We start from the raw sequence: 20,470 nt of genomic DNA on the forward strand, positions 1-20,470 counted from the left end.
GATTCTCTGTGTACTGTGAGTTTTATGGAGGAGCTTTGCCACGGAAAAGAAATTCAGAAATGCTCCTAAAGCCACGAGAGACTGGCTGGGATCAGGGAACTGAATCCTCTGCCTGAGACTCCCAGTTGCATTTACACACAGTACGGCGGATGGGGGAGGAAGAACAATGATAAATGGATCGGAAACTATTTTAGAAATGCGCAGTGAGCCATGGCCACACGGTGGCACCCAAACCTACGACAATTTAAGGTGAGACTGGGCGTTGGATGACACAGGGAGTGGGAGGCAGGGAGACCCACCCACTGCATCCCTACACTGCTACCCAGGCCTGGGATCTAGTGGGGCTGCTTCCGAGGGGGCAGGGAACGGGGTTGGTCCCTTCCTCTTTGGGGGAAAGGGTCTGGAGAGAGATTTCCCCTCTGAAAAGGGGAATGTGCTTCAATGGAGGAGTCAGACCAGGGCAAAGACGGGGTGAGAAGAGGCCGTGGGAAACGCAAGTGGGCACCGTGACCTTGGGGCTAGGACAAGCAGCCAATGAAGAATCAGTGACAAGGGAATGAGAATCAGCCGGGTTAGTAATGACCCTTCACTCACCCGCCAGTGCAATTACGGTGATGATCAAAGCTGTGATGACGACAATAACGGTAATTGGGATCCATTTATCTTTAATGCATTTCAGGCTGAAATCTGCAAAATAAAAAAAAATATATGACATGAAAGCAGATGAAGGTGGGCAAACGTATCAACCGCAAATGCTGCCAGAGCGAGAAAATGGTCACGTTTTGCTAAGTGCTTCCACGAGTGGATAAATCTAGTTGATGATGATCCAGGGCATGGAACAGCTTCCACACGAGCAGAGACGACAAAGATTAGGGCCGTTCTGCTTAGAGAAGAGACAACTAAGGGCGGATAGGGCAGAGGTCTATAAAACAATGAACGGTGTGGAACAAGTGAACAGAGAAGTGTTATTTACCCGTCCCACAACACAAACACCAGGGGTCACCGGATGAAATTAGCAGGAAGCAGGGTTAATACAAACAAGAGGAAATACTTTTTCACACAGCGCATAGTCCACCTGCCAAGGGATGTGGTGATGGCCAAAAATAACTAGGCTCCAAACCAGAATGAGCTAAGTTCCTGGAGGACAGGTCCATCGATGGCCATTAGCCAAGGTGGGCAGGGACACGACCCCTGCTCCTCTGACTGCCAGGAGCCAAGGCAGGGGTGGGTCGCTCAGTAATTCCCCTGCCCTGTCCCCTCCCTGAAGCTCTGCTAGTGGCCACTGTAGCAGACGGGGCTACACTGACCCTGCTCTGACCCGGGGTGGCAGCTCTTACGTTTACAACTTTCCCAAACAACTTAAAAATGTATTTTCAATAAAAATGTCACCAAAAGAGCAATGAAAAAAGAAAAAGCAAGAAACACCTTTGTTTCCACCAAAAATGAAAAAGCCAAAACAACTCTGACAATTCTGGGTGAAAAATTATTTGTTTTTCAGTTAAACAAACAAAGAGGTTCAAAAATGTTACTGAGCTCCCTTCACCAGCTTTGAAGGACCTTCTTACTTTCCAGATTGCCAGATCAGGGACCTTGCCGCCATGAGCTGGTTGACTGGGAGAGAGATTTTCATGGTTGCCCAGAGTTACTGGGGCTAATTTGGGTGCTACCAGGATATCCCAGGACTTGCCTTTAGAAAGGGGATAAATCATCAGCAATAGAAATTGAACTCCTGATTTCTGGATTTAAAGGCACAAGCCATTACCACTCGAGCTAAAGGAACAGCACCTTAAGGGATTGTCTCTTGTTGTGTCTGTGCAGCGCCCGGCACAAGGGGGCCCTGATCTCAGCTGGGGCAGGGACTGTCTCTCCCTGTGGGTCTGTGCAGCACACAGTGGGGCTCAGCTGCTGTCTCTAGGTGCTACCGTATTATACCTAATAAATAATATAATTATTTACCGACTTCTCTTCTTTCTTCCACTGGTTTCTGACTCAACAGTATTGAGACATTCATTCCAATACCTACCAGAAAGCAAAAGAAACCATCATTTAAGGTCAGATCATACAGTCCCCTCAGTGCAGGGCCCAGTGCTGTGTACAAAGCCCAAGCCTTTTGAATGCGTCCGTCACTGCTTCCCCTCCCCCTGTGCATCCCAAGGTGACTGGCAGTCCCCAGATCTTGCTATCCCCACCCCACACAGCCCGCCCTTGGCCTGGTTGAGGGGCTCCAAGCGGATTAGAGAGCATGGCAATGCATTTGACAAATTATGTTCCATGTCCCCCTCTAGTGGCTGGTAAGAGGATAATTTCTCTGCCAACATTTTTGTTAGTATTATAACAACTCTGGCACTTCCTGTTCTCCATAGAAATCTCCAATCCCTCTTGGAATTCTGCTAATTTCTTGGCCTTAACATCATTGGTTGAGGTCACCTAGCAGCGAGTTCCACCATCTAATTACCCAGTGCGTGAAAAATTGTTTCCGCTGATCAGTTTGAAGTTCCCACCTTTCCATTCCATTGACTGTCCCCTTTGTGCTTGTGCTAGACACAGATCTACCTTCTCTATCCCACCCATTATCCTGTCCCTTGTACCCATCTCCTCTCCAAGGTAACAATCTCCGTCTTTTCAAGCTCTCTTCACAGGAGAGTTTTCCCAGGCCCTTGAGACTTCTCGTCACCTCTCTCGGAACCCCTCTAGTTCTACAATATCCTTTCCGAGACGGGGCGCACACAGTATTCCAGATTTTCAGCCTTTCACTCCACCAGTTCTCCTGTTGGCCATAGAGTCCTTCAGGGTGGAAAAGACCCAAATTTCTAATATAAAAAACAAGCATGAACCAAAGAGCAACAAAAACTCCTCGTTTCCTGTCTTTATCCCTCATAAAAAAGAGGGGGCAACCCACCCTCCCTATTTTTGTCCCTCTGCCAATCACACTGCAGGCTCCCTTTTAATTAAGGCCAAAGTATTTAGTATTTACCGGTATCAGTTGTCACTTCAGCGCTCTCTTCTGCCATTTACTGGACAATCAGCACCGAGACTGCTGTGTCTCCATCTACCCAGAAGGAACAGAAATGGTCACTCAGGGTGGGTTATTTTAATTACGCACTTCTCCTTTAAAGCCATCAGAACATACCATGTACCAAATGCAATAGACAATGCTAAGTCCAACCTCTCACTGTGTCCATCTGTCACCATGTGAGACCCACGGTCATGGCTTCCCCCAGCCTGAATATCCTCCAATACCCAACAGTCCCCACCCCTCCTTCACAGACATAGATTTTAAGGCCTGAAATAGGGCTGTTGATTAATCGCAGTTAACTCACGCGATTAACTCAAAACAATTCATCACGATTAAAAAACTTAATCGCGATTAATTGCACTGTTAAACAATAGAATACCAATTGAGATTTTTGGATGTTTTTCAAATATATTGATTTCTGTAACACAGAATACAAAGTGCACAGTGCTCACATTATTATTTTTGATTACAAATAATTGCACTGTAAAAATGATAAAAGAAATGGTATTTTTCAATTCACCTCATACAAGTACTGCAGTGCAATTTCTTTATAGTGAAAGTAACTTACAAATGTAGATTTTTGTTACATAACTGCACTCTAAAACAAAACAATATAAAATTTTAGAGTTTACAAGTCCACACAGTCCTACTACTTTTTCAGTCAATCGCTAAGACAAACAAGTTTGTTTACATTTACGGAAGATAATGCTGCCTGCTTCCTATTTACAATGTCACCAGAAAAGTGAGAACAGGGGTTCGCATGGCACTTTTGTAGACAGCCCTGCAAGGTATTTACATGCTGGATATGCTAAACATTCGTATGCCCCTTTATGCTTCAGCCACCATTCCAGAGGATATGCTTCCATGCTGATGATGCTCATTAAAAAAAAATACCGTGTTAATTAAATTTGTGACTGAACTCCTTGGGGGAGAACTGTATGCCTCCTGTTCTGTTTTACCCACATTCTGCCATATATTTCATGTTATAGCAGTCTCTGATGATGGCCCAGCACATTAGTTTTAAGAACACTTTCACAGCAGATTTGACAAAATGCAAAAAAGATACCAATGCGAGATTCTAAAGAGAGCTACAGCACTCAACCCAAGGTTTAAGAATCTGAAGTGCCATCCAAAATCCGAGAGGGACGGAGTGTGGCGCTTGCTTTCAGAAATCTTAAAAGAGTAATGCTCAGATGCGGAAACTACAGAACCCGAACTATCAAAAAAGAAAATCAACCTTCCGCGGGTGGCATCTGACTCAGATGATGAAAATGAACATGCGTCAGTCTGCTCTGGATCGTTATCAAGCAGAATCCGTCATCAGGGTGGTTGAAGCATGAAGGGACATATGAATCTTTAGCACATCTGGCACGTAAATATCTTGAGACGCCAGCTACAATTGTGCCCATGCGAATGCCTGTTCTCACTTTCAGGTGACGTAAACAAGAAGCGGGCAGCATGTCTTCACATCACCACAGCCTGATGAAATACATCCTAGAATACTCCAGGAGCTGACTGAGGAGATATCTGAGCCATTAGCAATTATCCTTGAAAAGTCATAGAAGACGGGAGACATTCCAGAAGACTGGAAAAGGGCAAATCTAGTGCCCATCTATAAAAAGAGAACTAAGGACAACCTGGGGAATTACAGACCAGTCAGCTTAATTTCTGTACCCGGAAAGATAACGGAGTAAATAATTAAGCAATCAATTTGCAAACACCTAGAAGATAATGAGGTGATAAATAACAGTCAGCATGGATTTGTCAAGAACAAATCGTGTCAAAACAACCTGATAGCTTTCTGTGATAGGGTAATAAGCCTTGTGGATGGGGGGGAAGTGGTAGATGTGGTATATCTTGGCTTCAGTAAGGCTTCTGATACTGTCACGCACGATCTTCTCATAAACAAACTAGGGAAATACAACCTAGATGGAGCTACTATAAGGTGGGTTCATAACTGGTTGGAAAATGGTTCCCATAGAAGAGTTATCAGTTGTTCACAGACATGCTGGAAGGGGTCCCGCAGGGATCAGTTCAATATCTTCATCAGTGATGTAGATAATTGCCTAGAGAGTACACTTATAAATTTTGCAGACGATACCAAGCTGGGAGGGGTTGTAAGTGCTTTGGAGGATAGGATTAAAATTCAAAATGATCTGGACAAACGGTCTGAAGTAAATAGGATGAAATTCAATATGGACAAATGCAAAGTATTCCACTTGGGAAGGAACAAATCAGTTGCACACACACACAGAATGGGAAATGACTGCCTAGGAAGGAGAACTGCGGAGAGGGATCTGCGAGATCATACTGGATCACAAGCTAAATATGAGTCAACAGTGTAACACTGTTGCAAAAAAAGCAAACATCATTCTGGGATGGGGGTTGGACTAGATGACCTCCTGAGGTCCCTTCCAACCCTGAGATTTTATGATTCTATGATGTATTTGCAGGAGTGTTGTAAGCAAGACACAAGAAGTAATTCTTCCACTCTACTCGACGCTGATTAGGCCTCAACTGGAGTATTGTGTCCAGTTCTGGGTGCCACATTACAGGAAAGATGTAGACAAAATTGGAGAAAGTCCAGAGAAGAGGAACAAAAATGATTAAAGGTCTAGAATACATGACCTATGAGGGAAGATTGAAAGAACTGGGTTTGTTTAGTCTGGAGAAGAGAAGACTGAGAGGGGACGTGATAACGGTTTTCAAGTACGTAAAAGGTTGTTACAAGGAGAAGGGAGAAAAATGGTGGTTCTTAACCTCTGAAGACAGGACAAGAAGCAATGGGCTTAAACTGCAGCAAGAGAAGTTTAGGTTTGACATCAGGGAAAACTTCCTAATTGTCAGGGTGGTGAAGCATTGGAATAAATTGCCCCAGGCAGGTTGTGGAATCTCCATCATTGGGGATTTTTAAGAGCAGGTTGGGCAAACACCTGTCAGGGATGGTCTAGATAATACTTAGTCCTGCCTTGAGTGCAGGGGACTGGACTAGATGACCTCTCGCAGTTCCTTCCAGTTCTATGATCATCTCCTGCAAACTACAACCAAACTCGTTTGTCTGAGCGATTGGCTGAACAAGAAGTAGGACTGAGTGAACTTGTAGAATTATGTACAAAAAATAACTGCATTCAAAACTAAAACAATATAAAACTTTAGCACCTACATTTGCAAGTTCAACTTTCATGAAAAAAGATGGCACTATGGTACTTGTATTAGATTAATTGAAAAATACTATTTCTTTTGGTTTTTGCAGTGCAAATATTTGTAATCAAAGAAATATAAAGTGAGCACTGTACACTTCGTATTCTGTGTTGCAATTGAAATCAATATATTTGAAAATGTAGAAAACATTCAAAAATATTTAAATAAAATGGTATTCTATTATTGTTTAACAGCGCCACTAATCGCAATTCCTTTTTTTAATTGCTTCACAGTAATAGCCCAAAGACATTAAGTATGGAGAATCCAGCGCTTCCCTAGGGAATTTGGTCCCAGGGTTAAGCACTCTCACTGTTAAAAAAAACCTGCGCGTTATTTCTCATTTGAATTTATCTGGCTTCAGTTTGCAGCCATTGGTCCTTGTCCTGCCTTTCTCTGTTAGTTTAAAGAGCCATTTAGCACCCGGAATTTCCTCCCCGGGCAGGTCCAAGTCACCTCTCAATCTTTTGTATAAGAAACTAAACAGACGGAGCTCGTTAAATCTCTCACCGCGAGGCCTTTTCTCCAGCCACCAATCATTTTTGGGGCTCTTCTCCGCCCCTCTCTGATTTTTCAACATCCTTTTAAAATCATCGGCACAAGTAGTAGAATCACTAGTCCAGTATCAGCCTCACCAGTGCTGTACACAGAGGTTAAATCACCTGCCTCCCCCTGCTTAGAGCTCCTGTTTACACATTCATGGATCGCGTTTGCGATTTTTGCCATGGGATCGCACTGGGAGCTCATGTTGAGTTGCTTGTTCATTATCACCTCTGCTCCCCCCAGGCTGAGATAATAACCTGCCTTTTCAATACATTCAGTGTAATGCATTGCAAAGGGAGACTCTTGTACCTCTCTACTGGTCCATTCGCACAGCGGATAACAGCCTACTACTGCTGCCACCTCAAGTTCTATGTTGTGGCGCTAACTGTCCCCACTTCAAACCCAGCTCATAGACAACGAGGAAAGTCTTTATGTTAACAAACAGTTTAGTGGGGTTCAGGACACACCCACTGATCAGAGATATCGCCTGGCTGATACAGGGACCCTTAATGTAATGGGGTGCACAGGGGGTTCCCCAAACAAGGGCTTAGTAAGTAAGAGCAATGGGCCAGCGTGGCTGAGCTTTCAGTCTCCGTCCCCAACGCTGCACATTCTCCTGCTCCAGCCACTGGTCTCTGGGCCACCAAATTCCCAACCTTCACTTACACCCACCACACGGCTACTTTTAAGGCATTAAAGAATGTGACCTCCTCTGGCACCAGGCCTTTAACTCAGGGGACACGCGGCATTTCCTTTTCACCTCGGCTTCAGTGGTGAGGGCTGCTGGGCAGGGCGAGCGAGACTTTGCACAGACACCTGGGAATGCAGATTGCTCATCTGTCTCCCTCATTCCAGCCCTTAGTGCTGCAAGTTCTATCATCACCGTAGCTTCTGAGAATCTCCCATGTACTCGGTGCCAACGCACCTACGGTTAATATTATTAGCTACTTCTCTTGCAGAAGTGTCACGGGGCATCAACCAAGACTGGAGCCCCGTTGTGCCGGGTGCTGCACAGACACACAATGAGAGACAGTCCCTGCTCCAGCTGAGATCAGGGCCCCGTTGTGCCAGGTGCTGCACAGACACACAGTGACAGTCACTACCCTAGCGAGATCAGGGCCCAGTTGTGCAGACCCAAAGAGCTCACAATCTAAACAAAGGGCGGGAGGGGAAACAGTGCAGAGAGGGGACTTGCTCAGAGCCACACCACAGTTTAGTGGCAGAACCAGGATTAGAACCCAGGTCTTCTGTCACCCATGCTGGTGCTCCAGGCACTAGACTACAGCATGACTGTGGTTTTTGGTCTGATTAGCATGGGCCTGGCTGGAGCCCTTGGCATAACTAACCTCTTGGCATAACTGACCTCTGCAAAATAACGTTTAGCTCACACCAAGTGAGCATATACTGAGCGGAGAGGATGGTACAAAAACACGCAGATCCCTCAAAGGAACACGTCAGCACATTCCCGAGAGATGGTGCAGGAACATGCCGACCCCTCGTACAACAAGGAGGGGACGACAGAATAACAGATCAGGATGTTTTGGCGGAACTAGAAGGTACAAGGACAAGGGTGGTAACTAATGACATCTGTATCCTAAAGAGGAGATGCCAGAGGAGGGGTGACTTTTTGCTGATCTAGGGGCAGGATCCTGGCACGCTGAGTGAGCAGGTACCATTGTCCCGGGTATACATGTGTTAGTGTCCTTGTGGCTCCTACGGGACGCTAGCACTGTGGTGTGTCGACAATGGACCTGGCCGAGTGCCTTTGCCAGTGAACCGAGCCCAGGGGCTTATGAATAACACACTGAACAAACACGCTGCGCTGTGAGCGGGAACAACGCTGCAGCATCAGCCGCGCCCCGCAGCGCGGATGACAGTCATTGAAAACGGCCAAATTCACAGAAACAGCCGAGTATCAGGGACGCTGAAAATCAGGTTCTTTCCCCAGGTCAAAGGCCAGCAGGGCCCATTAAGATCATCTCATATAATACAGCCCAGAGATCCTCCTCCGCAGCACGTCCGGCATCCAGAACGGTGACATGTTAAACAGAGCGTGTGTTTCAGGAAGATAGCTAATCTCGGCTTTGCCTGCCATGGGAACCCCTCGGCCTTGGAGAGCTGTTCCAATGACTGATTAACCTGTGAAAACAGGTGCTGTTTCTGCAGCCTGATTTTCCCACCCTCAGCTTCCTTCTCTTGGTTCTGCTTTTGTCTGCTCCATACCAGGGACTTTCCTGAGGCTGCCCAGCATGGCCTCTCCAGCCGCGGGGCTTATTTAGCCCGGCTTTCTCTGCAGGCAGCAAACAGGAAAAGGTCTGTGATCCCCAGAGCAGCGTTACCAAGGTGACAGCGGTCGCTGGGCTCCCATCTGAGGCCTGGGCTACCCCAAGAAGTGATTCTGGAGTAAGATAGGGAGAGACGTGAAAGGGCCAGAGCTGTTCTGGAACAACTCCCAGGGCGGGCGCTCTCCTTCTGAAATAAGATCACCTCGTTCTGGTTCAGCTTCACCCACTTCTGGAACAAGGGGAGCTATTCCGGAGCAGCTCAGCCCACGGGAGCTTTTATCTTTGGAGCCATTGGTACATGCTGTGCATTTACTGAGCCAGGGTGGAACGGCTGCCAGAGCCGGGGCTGACGGCATTTTCAGGCAACAAATATTTCAGATTGACGGTGCTTAAAAGCAAAAATCCAAGGAGGCAAATTGCCCCTGAGCTCCTCAAAGAACCAGTTCATCAAACATAGGATCCAAAAAATGTGGGGTGGGAAGGGACCTCACAGGTCATCAAGTCCAGCCCCCTGCGCTGAGCACGACCAAGACCATCCCCGACGGGTGTTTGTCCAACCTGGTCTTAAACACCTCCAGTGACGGGGATTCCACACCCTCCCCTGGAAGCCTGTTCCAGAGCTTAACTCCCCTCTGAGTTATTTTTTTTCGTAATATCTCACCTGAATCCCCCTTGCTGCAGATTCAGCCCATTACTTCTTGTCCTGCCATCAGTGGCCATGAAGAACAATTGATCATAGTCCTCTTGATAACAGCCTTCAAATATGTTAAGGGCTGTTATCAGGTCCCCCCTCTGCCTTCTCTTCTCACGACCAAACACGTCCCATTATTTCATCCTTTCCCCATAAGTCGGGTTTTCTAAACCTCTGAACTCTCCCAAATTGTCCACTTCTTTGTTAAAGTCCAGAATTGGTCACAATGCCCCAGATGAGGTCACACCAGCACCGAACAGAGCTGGACAATGACCTCCTCTCTCTTCCACACGGCACTCGTGTTCATGGACCCCGGAATGATATTAAAGCCGTTTTTGCAACTGCATCACATTGTTGTCTCACATGGAATTTTTTGAACCACTAGAACCCCCAGATCCTTTCCCCCAGAACGACCACCTGGCCAGTTATTCCCCAGTGTGTAATTGTCCATTTGTTTTTTTCCTTCTTACGTGTAACACTTTGCACTTGTCCTTATTGAATTTCATCTTGCTGATTTCAGACAAATTCTCCAATTTATCAAGGTCATTTTGAATTCTAATCTTGTCCTCCAACGTGCTTGCAACCCCTCCCCGCTTGGTATCAGCCTCCCATTTTATAAGCATTCACTCCACTCCATTATCCAGGTAATTAATGAAAATAATGACTAGCACCTGACCTACAACTGACCCCTGCTACACCCTACTAGATACATCTTCTGAGCTGGACAGTGAACCACTGATAACTACTCTGGGTACAGTCTTTCAACCAGTTGTGCACCCACCTTACAGTCATTTCATCTAGATCACATGCCTCAGTTTGCTTGTGAGAATGTCACGTGGGACTAGGTCAAAGCCTTTACTAAAATCAAGATATATCACGTCTCCTGCTTCTCCACTAGGCCAGTGACCCTGTTAAAAGAAGGAAATAAGGTTGGTTTAGTTAGTATAATTTTTTCTTGACAAATCCATGTTGACCCTGACTTATTACCCTGTTATCCTCTAGGCTAGGGGCTTACACACTGATTGTTTAATCATTTGTTCTAGTCCCTTTCCAGGGATCAAAGTTAGACTGACAGGTCTATAATTCCCTGGTTCCTCTTTCTTCCCCTTTTTAAAGCTGGTCCAACATTTGCCCTTCTCCATTCCTATGGGCCCTCACCCACCTTCCAGGAGTTGTTGAAGTTAATCGCTAACAGGTCCGAGATGGTTTCGCCTGCGTCGTCACTGCAAAGTGGGCAGGTTCCAGGCGCTCAGTAATGACCCAGGGTACGTCTACACTGCAAAACACCCACAGCAGCGAGTCTCAGAGCCCGGGACTAGAGACTTGGGCTTGTGCTATGGTGCTAAAAATTGCCACGTAGATGTTGCTGCCCAGGCTCAGAGACCCCCCTCCTCACCAAGCTTCAGGGCAGGAACGTCTACATGGGTCCTTTTAGCACCGCAGCGTGTAGACAGGGGTGGGCAAACTACAGCCCGTGGGACGGATCCAGCTCCTCAGGCCTTTGGATCCGGACCGCGGCGCCGCCGTCACCATGTCCCTGCAGCCCCCTGGGGGGGTGGCGCAGAGATCTCCATGCGTTGCCTCCAGGCAACGCCCCCCCCCCCAGCTCCCATTGGCTGGGAACGGGAGCAGCAGCACTTCCTGAAGCGGCACGGGGTCGGGGACAGGGCAGGCATGCAAGGAGCCTGCCCTGGCCCGCGGTGTGTGTGCCGCTGCCCCCCCCCCCCGGAGCCCGAACCCCTCCTGCAACCCGCCCCCAACCCTCCTGCCCTGAGCCCCGCTGCACCCATCACCCCACCCCCCTTCCCAGAGCCCCCTCCTACATCCCACACCCCTCCTGCACCCCTGCCCTGAGCCCCTTCCTGCACACCACACCCCTTCCCACACCCCTCCCACACCCCTGCCCTGAGCCCCTTCCTGCACACCACACCCCTTCCCACATCCCACACCCCTCCCGCACCCCGCCCTGAGCCCCTTCCTGCACACCACACCCCTTCCCACACCCCACACCCCACCCCCACCCCGGCCCAGAGCCCCATCATGCACCCCACACCCCATCCCACACCCCACACCCCCTCCCACACCCCAGCCCAGAGCCCCTTCCTGCACACCACACCCCTTCCCACACCCCACACCCCTTACCGCACCCCCCCCTGAGCCCCTTCCTGCACACCACACCCCTTCCCACACCCCACACCCCTCCCGCACCCCTGCCCTGAGCCCCTTCCTGCACGCCACACCCCTTCCCACACCCCACACTCTCTCACACACCCCAGCCCTCTGCCCTGCATACAATTTCCCCACTCCGATGTGGCCCTCGGCCCAAAAAGTTTGCCCAGCCCTGGTGTAGACCCAGGCTCGGAGAGGAACATCTGTCACGGGTGGTTTATTCTCTCTTGCTCTATGCCCAGGGGGTGAATTGCCAGGGCCCTGGAGTGTTGTGTTTTGGCAGGGTTGCATTGTTAACACACATGCTGCCCTGTGTACTAAACAGCAACATTTGTTACTAGTCATAAAAGTCTCCAGGCTGTGGCAGCTTTTTCTGCTTCTGGGGACTTGTCTTTGCCACAGGGTTAGCTGGAGGGGCCACTGGAGCTTTGCCCTGAGCCAGCTCCCGAGCACACCCACAAGCCACTAGTCTGAGTGAAGCAAGTCGTCGGGCACAAACGCTCTGCTCTGCCCGTCTCTGTGCTGCCCGTGAAATCACCCGGTGGCTCGGCCGCGGTTCTGCACCATGGATCGCTGGGCTGGCGAGTGCAGCACCTCGAGCTGCTGTGACCACAAACCCCTCTGGGCCTGGAGTGTTGTTACATTACTGGGGGGGGGGGCACTTTGTAGCCTGTGCTGACTGGCCTCATTGCACCCACCAGGGGCTCCTGGATCTCCCCATATCCTGCCCCTGCTCCACAGGCTGCCTGATGCCACCTGCCTCTACTTCCCCACTGCAGGCACTTCCTGCAACTGCCCCCAAACTTCCCCCTGGCAGGGCCTCCCCTCGCCCTCCCTCGGCTCCTGTCACGCAGACCCAAAGCTGAAGGCCACGGTCCCAGGCGCAGGCACACTGACTATTGGAGTTACCAAGCAACCACAGCTCTGCACAGCAGCACAGCTTTCCCCATCCCCCTCCTCTTTCTTATCAGGCCTAATCAGACCTGTAGTGCCTGCCCCTCCCCCACCCCTTACAATTTATGGCCATGTTCCATTTTGGAGGATCAGGAGTCTGGGGGCTTCATCAGCACTTCTTTTTGTGCCGCATGGGAGGGGTGAGGAGGGAGGGGGTGTTTCGGCCAGGCAGGGTCACTGTTTCTTTGGCTTTTAGCCTTTCTTATGCCTCCCCCCTACACACACACCCCTCTCTCCCCCCTCCAGACTGGTTGCTTGACCTTGGCCTGGGAGAGGAGTCCAGCAGCCTTCAACTGTCCACTCCTACGTCAAACTCCCACCATCCCCAGCGAGACTTTCACTCTCTTCCTTCTCGTCTCATCGTGTGCCAGAAACCCCACCTGGCCGTGGGCAGATGCAACACACAGAGTCTTTGTTCCCACGTGTTAGTGAGGACGTAAGAAGATCAAAAGTCAAACGAACCCCAAATTCTACCTCAGGCTAATAAACAGGCCTAAATACTAGATGACCATCACTAACCCCCCGGCAGGGGTTCTCTGCGCCCCCAGCTCTGTCCCCTCAGGAGATATTGCAGAGCTGCAGCACTGTTACTAGGCCAGGGACAAGCTGTGCCAATTGTCAGCTCCCTAAATCGTGCTCACTGCCCTTCCCCCCCCCCCCCCCCCCGGCCATCTGTTTCAGTCTCTGGTTGCCACATTAGTATCAGTACTTGTCTGCCTGCCTCTCCCCTGTTGCCAGGATTTGAGCCTGTGGGTCAGGTGGGGGCAGGTACCATCTGTGCAAGCCCCCCAACAATGGAGCCCCCAGGCAGGGCTATAATGCAAACACTGGGGTCAGTTCCATGTAGAGAGAGTGGGGCCAGACCCCGCTTGCTGCTGTGAATTGGGGCAGCTCCATTCAAGTCACTGACGCCAGACTCCCAGCTGGTGAAATGAGCCATCGCTCCACTGCAGTGGGGTCAGATCCCCAGTTGGTGTGAATCGTCAGTAGCTCCCAGGAGTCAGTGAGGAGAATCCCCCAGCTCTGTTTGGTGATGTCTGTTTATCAGTCACACCTGAACTGGCAGCAATGAATCTGCTTCCCCTTATGCGAACAGTTCCAAGAAGTCGTTATGGTTCAATTTGAGAGCCTGGAATTTCTCGCGTGGCTGGGTCCTTCCCGCTTTCTGCCCCTGGGGGATGCCCCGGAAAGTCCCTGCACCCTAGAAGTACAGAGACTGGGAGAGCAGCAGACACAGATTCCCAGCTGAGCCCAGTGACAGCTGCAGAGCTGCCAGCTGAGCAGATCTGAAGGGAGCGACTCCAACAGCAGCCAGCACCAGCTGCTTCAGCGGGAGGGGCAGGACACCCCTGTACTGGGCAGTGATGGAATAACCTGCCCCAGGGATTCTTCCCTCACCCCCATTGGTTAGAAGCTGGGCTTGTACCTTGTCACTTAGAGCCCTTCCCACTCCAGGTTATTTTGTAATATTGACAGTTTAATGGGTCCATCCCGAGTTATAACCAACAGCCCCCTCCTCTCACAGCTCCTCTCGGGCATTAGCAGAGCCGTGGGGTAATGGGGGAGGGGGTAACGGCTACCTCAGCCAGCTGGGAACTGCCCGATAGTCCCATTGTGTGTCATAAAATGCTACAAGGGCAGGAATGCGGGAGACAGAAAATGCAGCAGTTTCCCAGTAAGAGTCTCCTGTGCACATACAGAGATTCGGATTCTCCCCTGCCTGGCACCTTGTAACATTTCAGCCACCTGCCCAGTGGGGTATTGTGCCTGCACCTGGGACTGTGGCCTTCAGCTTTGGGTCTGCGTGACAGGAACCGAGGGAGAATGAGGGGAAGCCCTGCCAGGGGGAAGTTTGGGGGTGGTTGTAGGAAGTGCCTGCAGTGGGGAAGTAGAGGAAGGTGACATCAGGCAGCCTGTGGGGAGAAGAGCAGGATATGGGGAGATCCAGGAAGCACCTGGTGGGTGCAATGAGGCCAGTTAGCACATGCTACAAAGTGCGCCCCCTCCCCCCAGTAATGTAACAACACTCCAGGCCCAGAGGGGTTTGTGGTCACAGCCAGCTCGAGGTGCTGCACTCGCCAGCCCAGCGATCCGCGCTGCAGAACCGCGGCCGAGTGGGGTATAAAATGCCACCGGATTAGAATCTCCTCTCACTGGTATCCACCGGCCTCATCACCAACCCATTGATAACTACACCTGGCCTGGGATGGTGCCAGCGAATCACTAAGGGTCCGTCTACACTGCATTGTAAACCCAGTTCTGTGGGACCCGGGTTTTTGGGTACATGTGTCCAGGGGCGGCTCTACCTTTTTGGCCGCCCCAAGCAGTCATGCGCGGGAGGCGCCCCGGAGCCGCGGGAGCAGCGGACCTGCCGCGGGCATGACTGAGGAGGGTCCGCTGGTCGTGCGGCTCAGCTGGACCTCCCGCAGCTGCGGACGGTTCGCAGGTCCCGCGGCTCCGCTTGGGCTGCCGCCGGCATGCCGGCGGGACGTCCAGCCGACCCGCGGGACCAGCGAACCGTCCGCAGTCATGCCTGCGGCAGGTCCGGTCGTCCCGGGGCTCCGGTGGACCTCCCGCAGGCGTGACTGCGGCAGGTCCACCGGCCCAGCCTGCCGCCCCCCCGGGAAAGGGCCGCCCCACGCGCGTGCTTGCCGCGCTGGGGTCTGGAGCCGGCCCTGCATATGTCTGAGCCCACACGCTTGAGCATCCACACTGCACTGCAAACCTGGGCTTACAATTGCTGCCCTGGGTCTCCCAGACGTGCTAATGGTCCATATCGCACTGCACAGACCTTCTGACTGGTCTGCAGCTTGAGCTGCGTCCACACTGCAAAACGACAGGGCTCGGATCGGAGTCACACCAGGACAATGAAAAGAAGCCCCCTCCCACAGCACCCATCTGCCCCGGGGGCATTTGTCCCCGGCTGCTCACAGGATCCAAGCTCCGCAGACCCTGGTGAATTTCATTTGCAAGCAGACGAACCCAGCGAACACACCCCCAGGCTGGGGCAGCAGGTTAATAGTCGGTAACTCGAGTCCAGCCAGTGCAGCTGCCACCCGCTCCCCAGTGTCTGTATCTGTCCGGCCGGGAGAGACGCAGCAGCTGCTGCCCGGGGGGGGCAGGAGGGACCCACCCGCCGGGACAGGCAGCGCCGGACCAACGGAGCAGGAGCCGGAGAGTGAATCCGGCAGCTCCGGGCACCAGGCGGCCCCAGCAAAGGCACCAACCGGAGCCGGCTCCAGGGTCTGACCCAGGGCAAACCCCGCGGGCTCTGCAGTGGGTGCAGAGATCAGACCCCACCTGGCTTTGCAGGGCGGGCACATCCCGGGCTGGGCACTGGGGCTGCCCGGGGGGAGGGTCACCGCCCCTGTCCCCAGCGCCCCCCGCCCCACAGGAGCCCCCCGCAGCCAGCCCCGCACAGCCCCGCGGGCAAATGAGCCGGGAGCTTAACCGGATCCGCGGGGACCAAGCGGGGGAGCCGGGACGGAGCCAGCCCGATCCCCAGGGCAGCTTCCCAGGCAGACACCCGCCCCCACCCCACTGCCCCCCGCTCACCTGGGCAGCAGCTCCCGGCAGGGCGCGGCGAGGAAAGGGTTAACTCCGGCCCCAGATGGTTTGCGGGGCCGGGACACGCTCAGCTCCAACTCCAGCCCGCTCGGGCCGCTTGTGCCGCAGCCGGGGAGCTGGGGGGGGGGGGGGATAACTGGCCCCGCAGCCCCTCCCTGCTCCGGGGCGGAGCAGAAACCAGAGCGACACCGGAGGAAACCCCACCGAACCCGAACTGCCCAAGCGCCGCCCCGCGCAGCGCCGCCGGGGGGGGGGGCAATTTGCCCCGGGCCCCACAGGGCCCCTCCCCCATGAGAGTTTTTTGGGGCCCCCGGAGCCGGGTCCTTCACTCGCCCTGGGGGGCCTGGGAAACTCTCGCGGGGCCGGGCCGGAGCATCTTCCGCTCGGGGTCTTGGGAGGCGATTCTGGGCGGCCCTGACCACGTGACAAACTCAAAGCCCAACCCCCTTCCCTGAGACCCCGCCCATGCCCCGCCCCTTCCCTGAGGCCCCGCCCCACTCCCTCCCTCCTCGTTCGCTCTCCCCCACCCTCACTCACTGTCACCCGGCAGGGCGGCGTGGGCTCCAGCTGGAGATAAAGGCTCTGGGTGGGGCTAGAAATGAGGGGCTCAGAGGGGTTGGAGTGCAGGTGTGTGTGTGTGTGGGTGTGCATGCGCTCTGGCTGGGGCCACATTGTGCCGGGCGCTGCACAGACACACAGGGAGAGACAGTCCCTGCCCCAGCTGAGATCAGGGCCCCGTTGTGCTGCAGTTTCCCCGGTAAGAGTATCCTGTGCTCATATACATTTTCCCCTGCCTGGCACCTTGTAACATCTCTGCCACCGGCCTAGTGGGGTATAAAATGCCACTGGATTAGAATTCTCCTCTCATTGGCAAAAAGAACAGGAGAACTTGTGACACCTTAGAGACTAACAAATGTATCTGAGCATAAGCTTTGGTGAGCTACAGCCCACTTCATCGGCTGCATAGAATGGAACATATAGTGAGGAGATAGATACACATACAGAGAACATGAAAAGGTGGGAGTTGCCCTGCCAACTCTAAGAGGCTAATTAATTAACATGAATTGTTGTCAGCAGGAGAAAAAAACGTTTTTAGTGATAATCAAGATGACACATTTCAGACAGTTGACAAGAAGGTGTGAGGATACTTAACATGGGGAAATAGATCCAATATGAGTAATGACTCAGCCGCTCCCAGTCTCTATTCAAACCCAAGTTAATGGTATCTAGTTTGCATATTAAATCAAGTTCAGCAGTTTCTCGTTGGAGTCTGTTTTTGAAGCTTTTCTGTTGCAAAGTCTGTTACTGGGTGACTGGAAAGGTTGAAGTGTTTGTTCTCCTACTGGTTTTTGAATGTTATGATTCCTGATGTCAGATTTGTGTCTGTTTATTCTTTATATATCTGGGTGTACATAATTTATCATACACACATGTGAAGTGTAGAGTCTGAAATGTATCCAAGGATTCCTGGTCAGGCAGGCAGGAGGGAAAAATAGAGACATTAGGGTACTAGAATAAGCTCTACAGCAGTCTGTTGCTAGGGAATCAAAAAAAAAAAAAACCACGACAATTAAAAGATTTAGGATTGGAAGGTATGACCACTTATTAACCGTTACTGACTTTGAGCCTGGTTCTGATCTCTTGTGAGTTTTAGCTCCAATAACCTCACTGGAATGTCTCCTGATTTACACTGGTGTAAATGAGATCAGAATCAGGCCTCATATCGTCATATGGCATAACATGGCTAGCTCTGATTACTTACTTATTAGTGTTGTTTCTAATTTGTTTATGATCATGCCCACTAGGTGCTAGATGCTGTCCAAAAAGACAAGTAGGAACAGCCTATGCCATGAGGAGCTCCATAATCTAACAGCAGAGAGAGATTAGCGGGAAGCAGAAATCATAAATCCTTTTAAAATTACTCTATGGGACAGCTAGATTCACAGTTGACAGCATGGCCGAAATGGGTCTTCAAGAGGGACTTAACCTGGCCAGAGTAGAGGTCTGGCAGATAAGGTCATGCACAAGGGATGGCATGAGATGAGGCAAAGAAGTGAGAAGCTGAAATACAGGCAGCTGAGGGGAGTAACCCTGGTGGAGCAGAGAGGATGTGGGGGGAGAAGAGAAGCTTGATAATGATACTAGATAGAGAGGACAGAATTATTTTGAGCTCAGAAGGTGGTGAGATGAAGTGATAAGAGATGGGGAGTCAGCAGAGAGATTTGATCAGAGCAGCAGGCAGGGAGTTTAGCAGCTGCTGTTTGCATGGTGTAAATAGGGTGTGATAGGCTCATAGGATATCAGGGTTGGAAGGGACCTCAGGAGATCATCTAGTCCCAACCTCTGCTCAAAGCAGGACCAATCCCCAGATTCCTAAGCGGCCCCCTCAAGGATTGAACTCACAACCCTGGGTTTAGGAGGCCAATGCTCAAACCACTGAGCTATCCCTCCCCCCAGTGCCTGTTTTTGGGAGGCCAAAGCAGGAGATGTTGCAATAATCAAGGTGGGGCCTGAACTAGTGATGGGGCCAGGGGGATGGAAGGAAACAGATGGTACTTGGAGATGCTGAGGAGGAAGACGTGCCAGATTTCAGTAAGGCCTGGATGTGAGGGGCAAGGGAGAAAAAGGAGTCCAAAATACCCCCGATAACGTGGCCCTGACTGACTGAAAATGGTAGTTTTCTCAAGACTAGCGGAGAAGGCGCAAAACGGAGAGGGTTTGGGAGGAAAGATGAGTCATTCGGGTCTGTCCATGTTACGTTTAAGCAGATCATGAGACATCGGTGAGACAGGCCGAAACGCAGGAGGCGACGGAAGGGGGGAGACAGGTTGGGGTGGGCAGCTTGATTCATGAGTAGGCCCAAGAGAGATGGTAGTTGGTGTCAGTGGGAGCTGACGGCTGTTTGCCATCTTTGAAAATTAGGTCACTTGCTTAGGGGCTTTAACATGGAATTTGGAGCCTAAATTTAGGCTCCCATCTTTGACCATCTTGACCCACATATACGTATTTAACCCTATTCTTACATGTGGAGTAACGACACCTTTGATTTAAAATTGAATATGAACAAATCTAATTTGTTGGGTGCACTTTATTCTTGTTTTCACTTCATTTAGTCCATGTAGTGAAATTAGGCTGGTCACTTTAGGAATTTCCATGCTCCAGTTGTCTAGGCGTCCGAAACCGCTGGGAAAGAACCCACAGGGCTCAGGAATATCTCTAGTCAATATTCATCTTTGTAAAGTTGTTTTCTAACCAAATCTAAACATTGCCCATATTTTATATGGCCCGGGCTAAACACCTCAGTGACCGAGAGCCAAAGTCCCGTGTTGAAAATAGCTAAGGCACTTAGGAGCCCAAGTGTCAATGGGACTTAGATGCCGAAGGGCCAGATTCTTAAAGGTATCTAGGCATCTAACATTCATTTCAGTGGGAATTAGGTGCCTAATACCTCTGAAGATCTGGGTGTAAGTTATTTATAGAATCACTTAAAGGAGAGGCTGGAGAGTCATCAAGTTCATCCCCCTGTGTCAAGGCAGGACTAAGCAAACCCGTCCTAGACTATCCCTGGCAGGTGTTTGTCCAACCTGGTCTTAAAAACCACCAATGACAGGAATTCCACAACCCCCCTGGAAGACTGTTCCAGAGCTGAACTCCCCTGAGAGTTAGAAAGTTTTTCCTAATATCTTATCTAAATCTCCACTGCTTTTGAAAATTTTGCCATATGTCTCTTTAACACTGGTGTATATTTTCATATAAACTTGAATGCAAATTAAAATATCTTTGAAAAAGGAAAGAATAACTCTCACAGGGAAGGGATTGGGCTGTGTATGCAAAGGACATTTGTTTTTGCTTGGCAAACCCAGGTCTCAGATCAGTTTATTTTACTTCTTACAACCCCCATCACACTGATTCTTTTTTCACTTTCATCCCTTCCTCTCTCCCCATTTTTAGACTGCCCCATTTCTGCTTTGAAAAGTGGCATTTTGCAAATTGGATTTTTGTCAGGGGATTTTCCCAGGCTCGGCAGTTCACACACTATTACTGTAG

General features: G+C 50.8%; 1 protein-coding gene across 9 annotated transcripts in view; it reads right to left on the reverse strand.

The window, feature by feature from the left end:
* The window catches only part of LOC120394237 (C-type lectin domain family 2 member D-like), an 86,303-nt gene that overhangs the window by 8,620 nt on the left and 57,213 nt on the right, over window positions 1-20,470 (reverse strand). For 5 of the 9 annotated variants that reach the window (XR_005592217.1, XR_005592216.1, XR_005592215.1 and 2 more), the window contains exons 1-5: window positions 16,412-16,504; window positions 10,515-10,641; window positions 2,975-3,049; window positions 1,957-2,019; window positions 595-687 (exon numbers count right to left, since the gene is read on the reverse strand). Coding sequence is in view for 6 of the 9 variants with exons in the window: in XM_039518466.1 (XP_039374400.1) it covers window positions 595-687; window positions 1,957-2,019; window positions 2,975-3,011 (193 nt within the window). In the remaining 3 variants the exon portion in view is untranslated. Of the gene's footprint in view, window positions 1-594; window positions 688-1,956; window positions 2,020-2,974; window positions 3,050-4,974; window positions 5,053-10,514; window positions 10,642-10,895; window positions 11,010-16,411; window positions 16,526-20,470 lie in introns of those variants that run through there. The other 4 variants (XM_039518467.1, XM_039518469.1, XM_039518471.1 and 1 more) reach the window with 4 other exon arrangements.

Source organism: Mauremys reevesii, unplaced genomic scaffold (assembly GCF_016161935.1).
Source record: "Mauremys reevesii isolate NIE-2019 unplaced genomic scaffold, ASM1616193v1 Contig43, whole genome shotgun sequence".
In the NCBI taxonomy this organism is placed as follows: domain Eukaryota; kingdom Metazoa; phylum Chordata; order Testudines; family Geoemydidae; genus Mauremys; species Mauremys reevesii.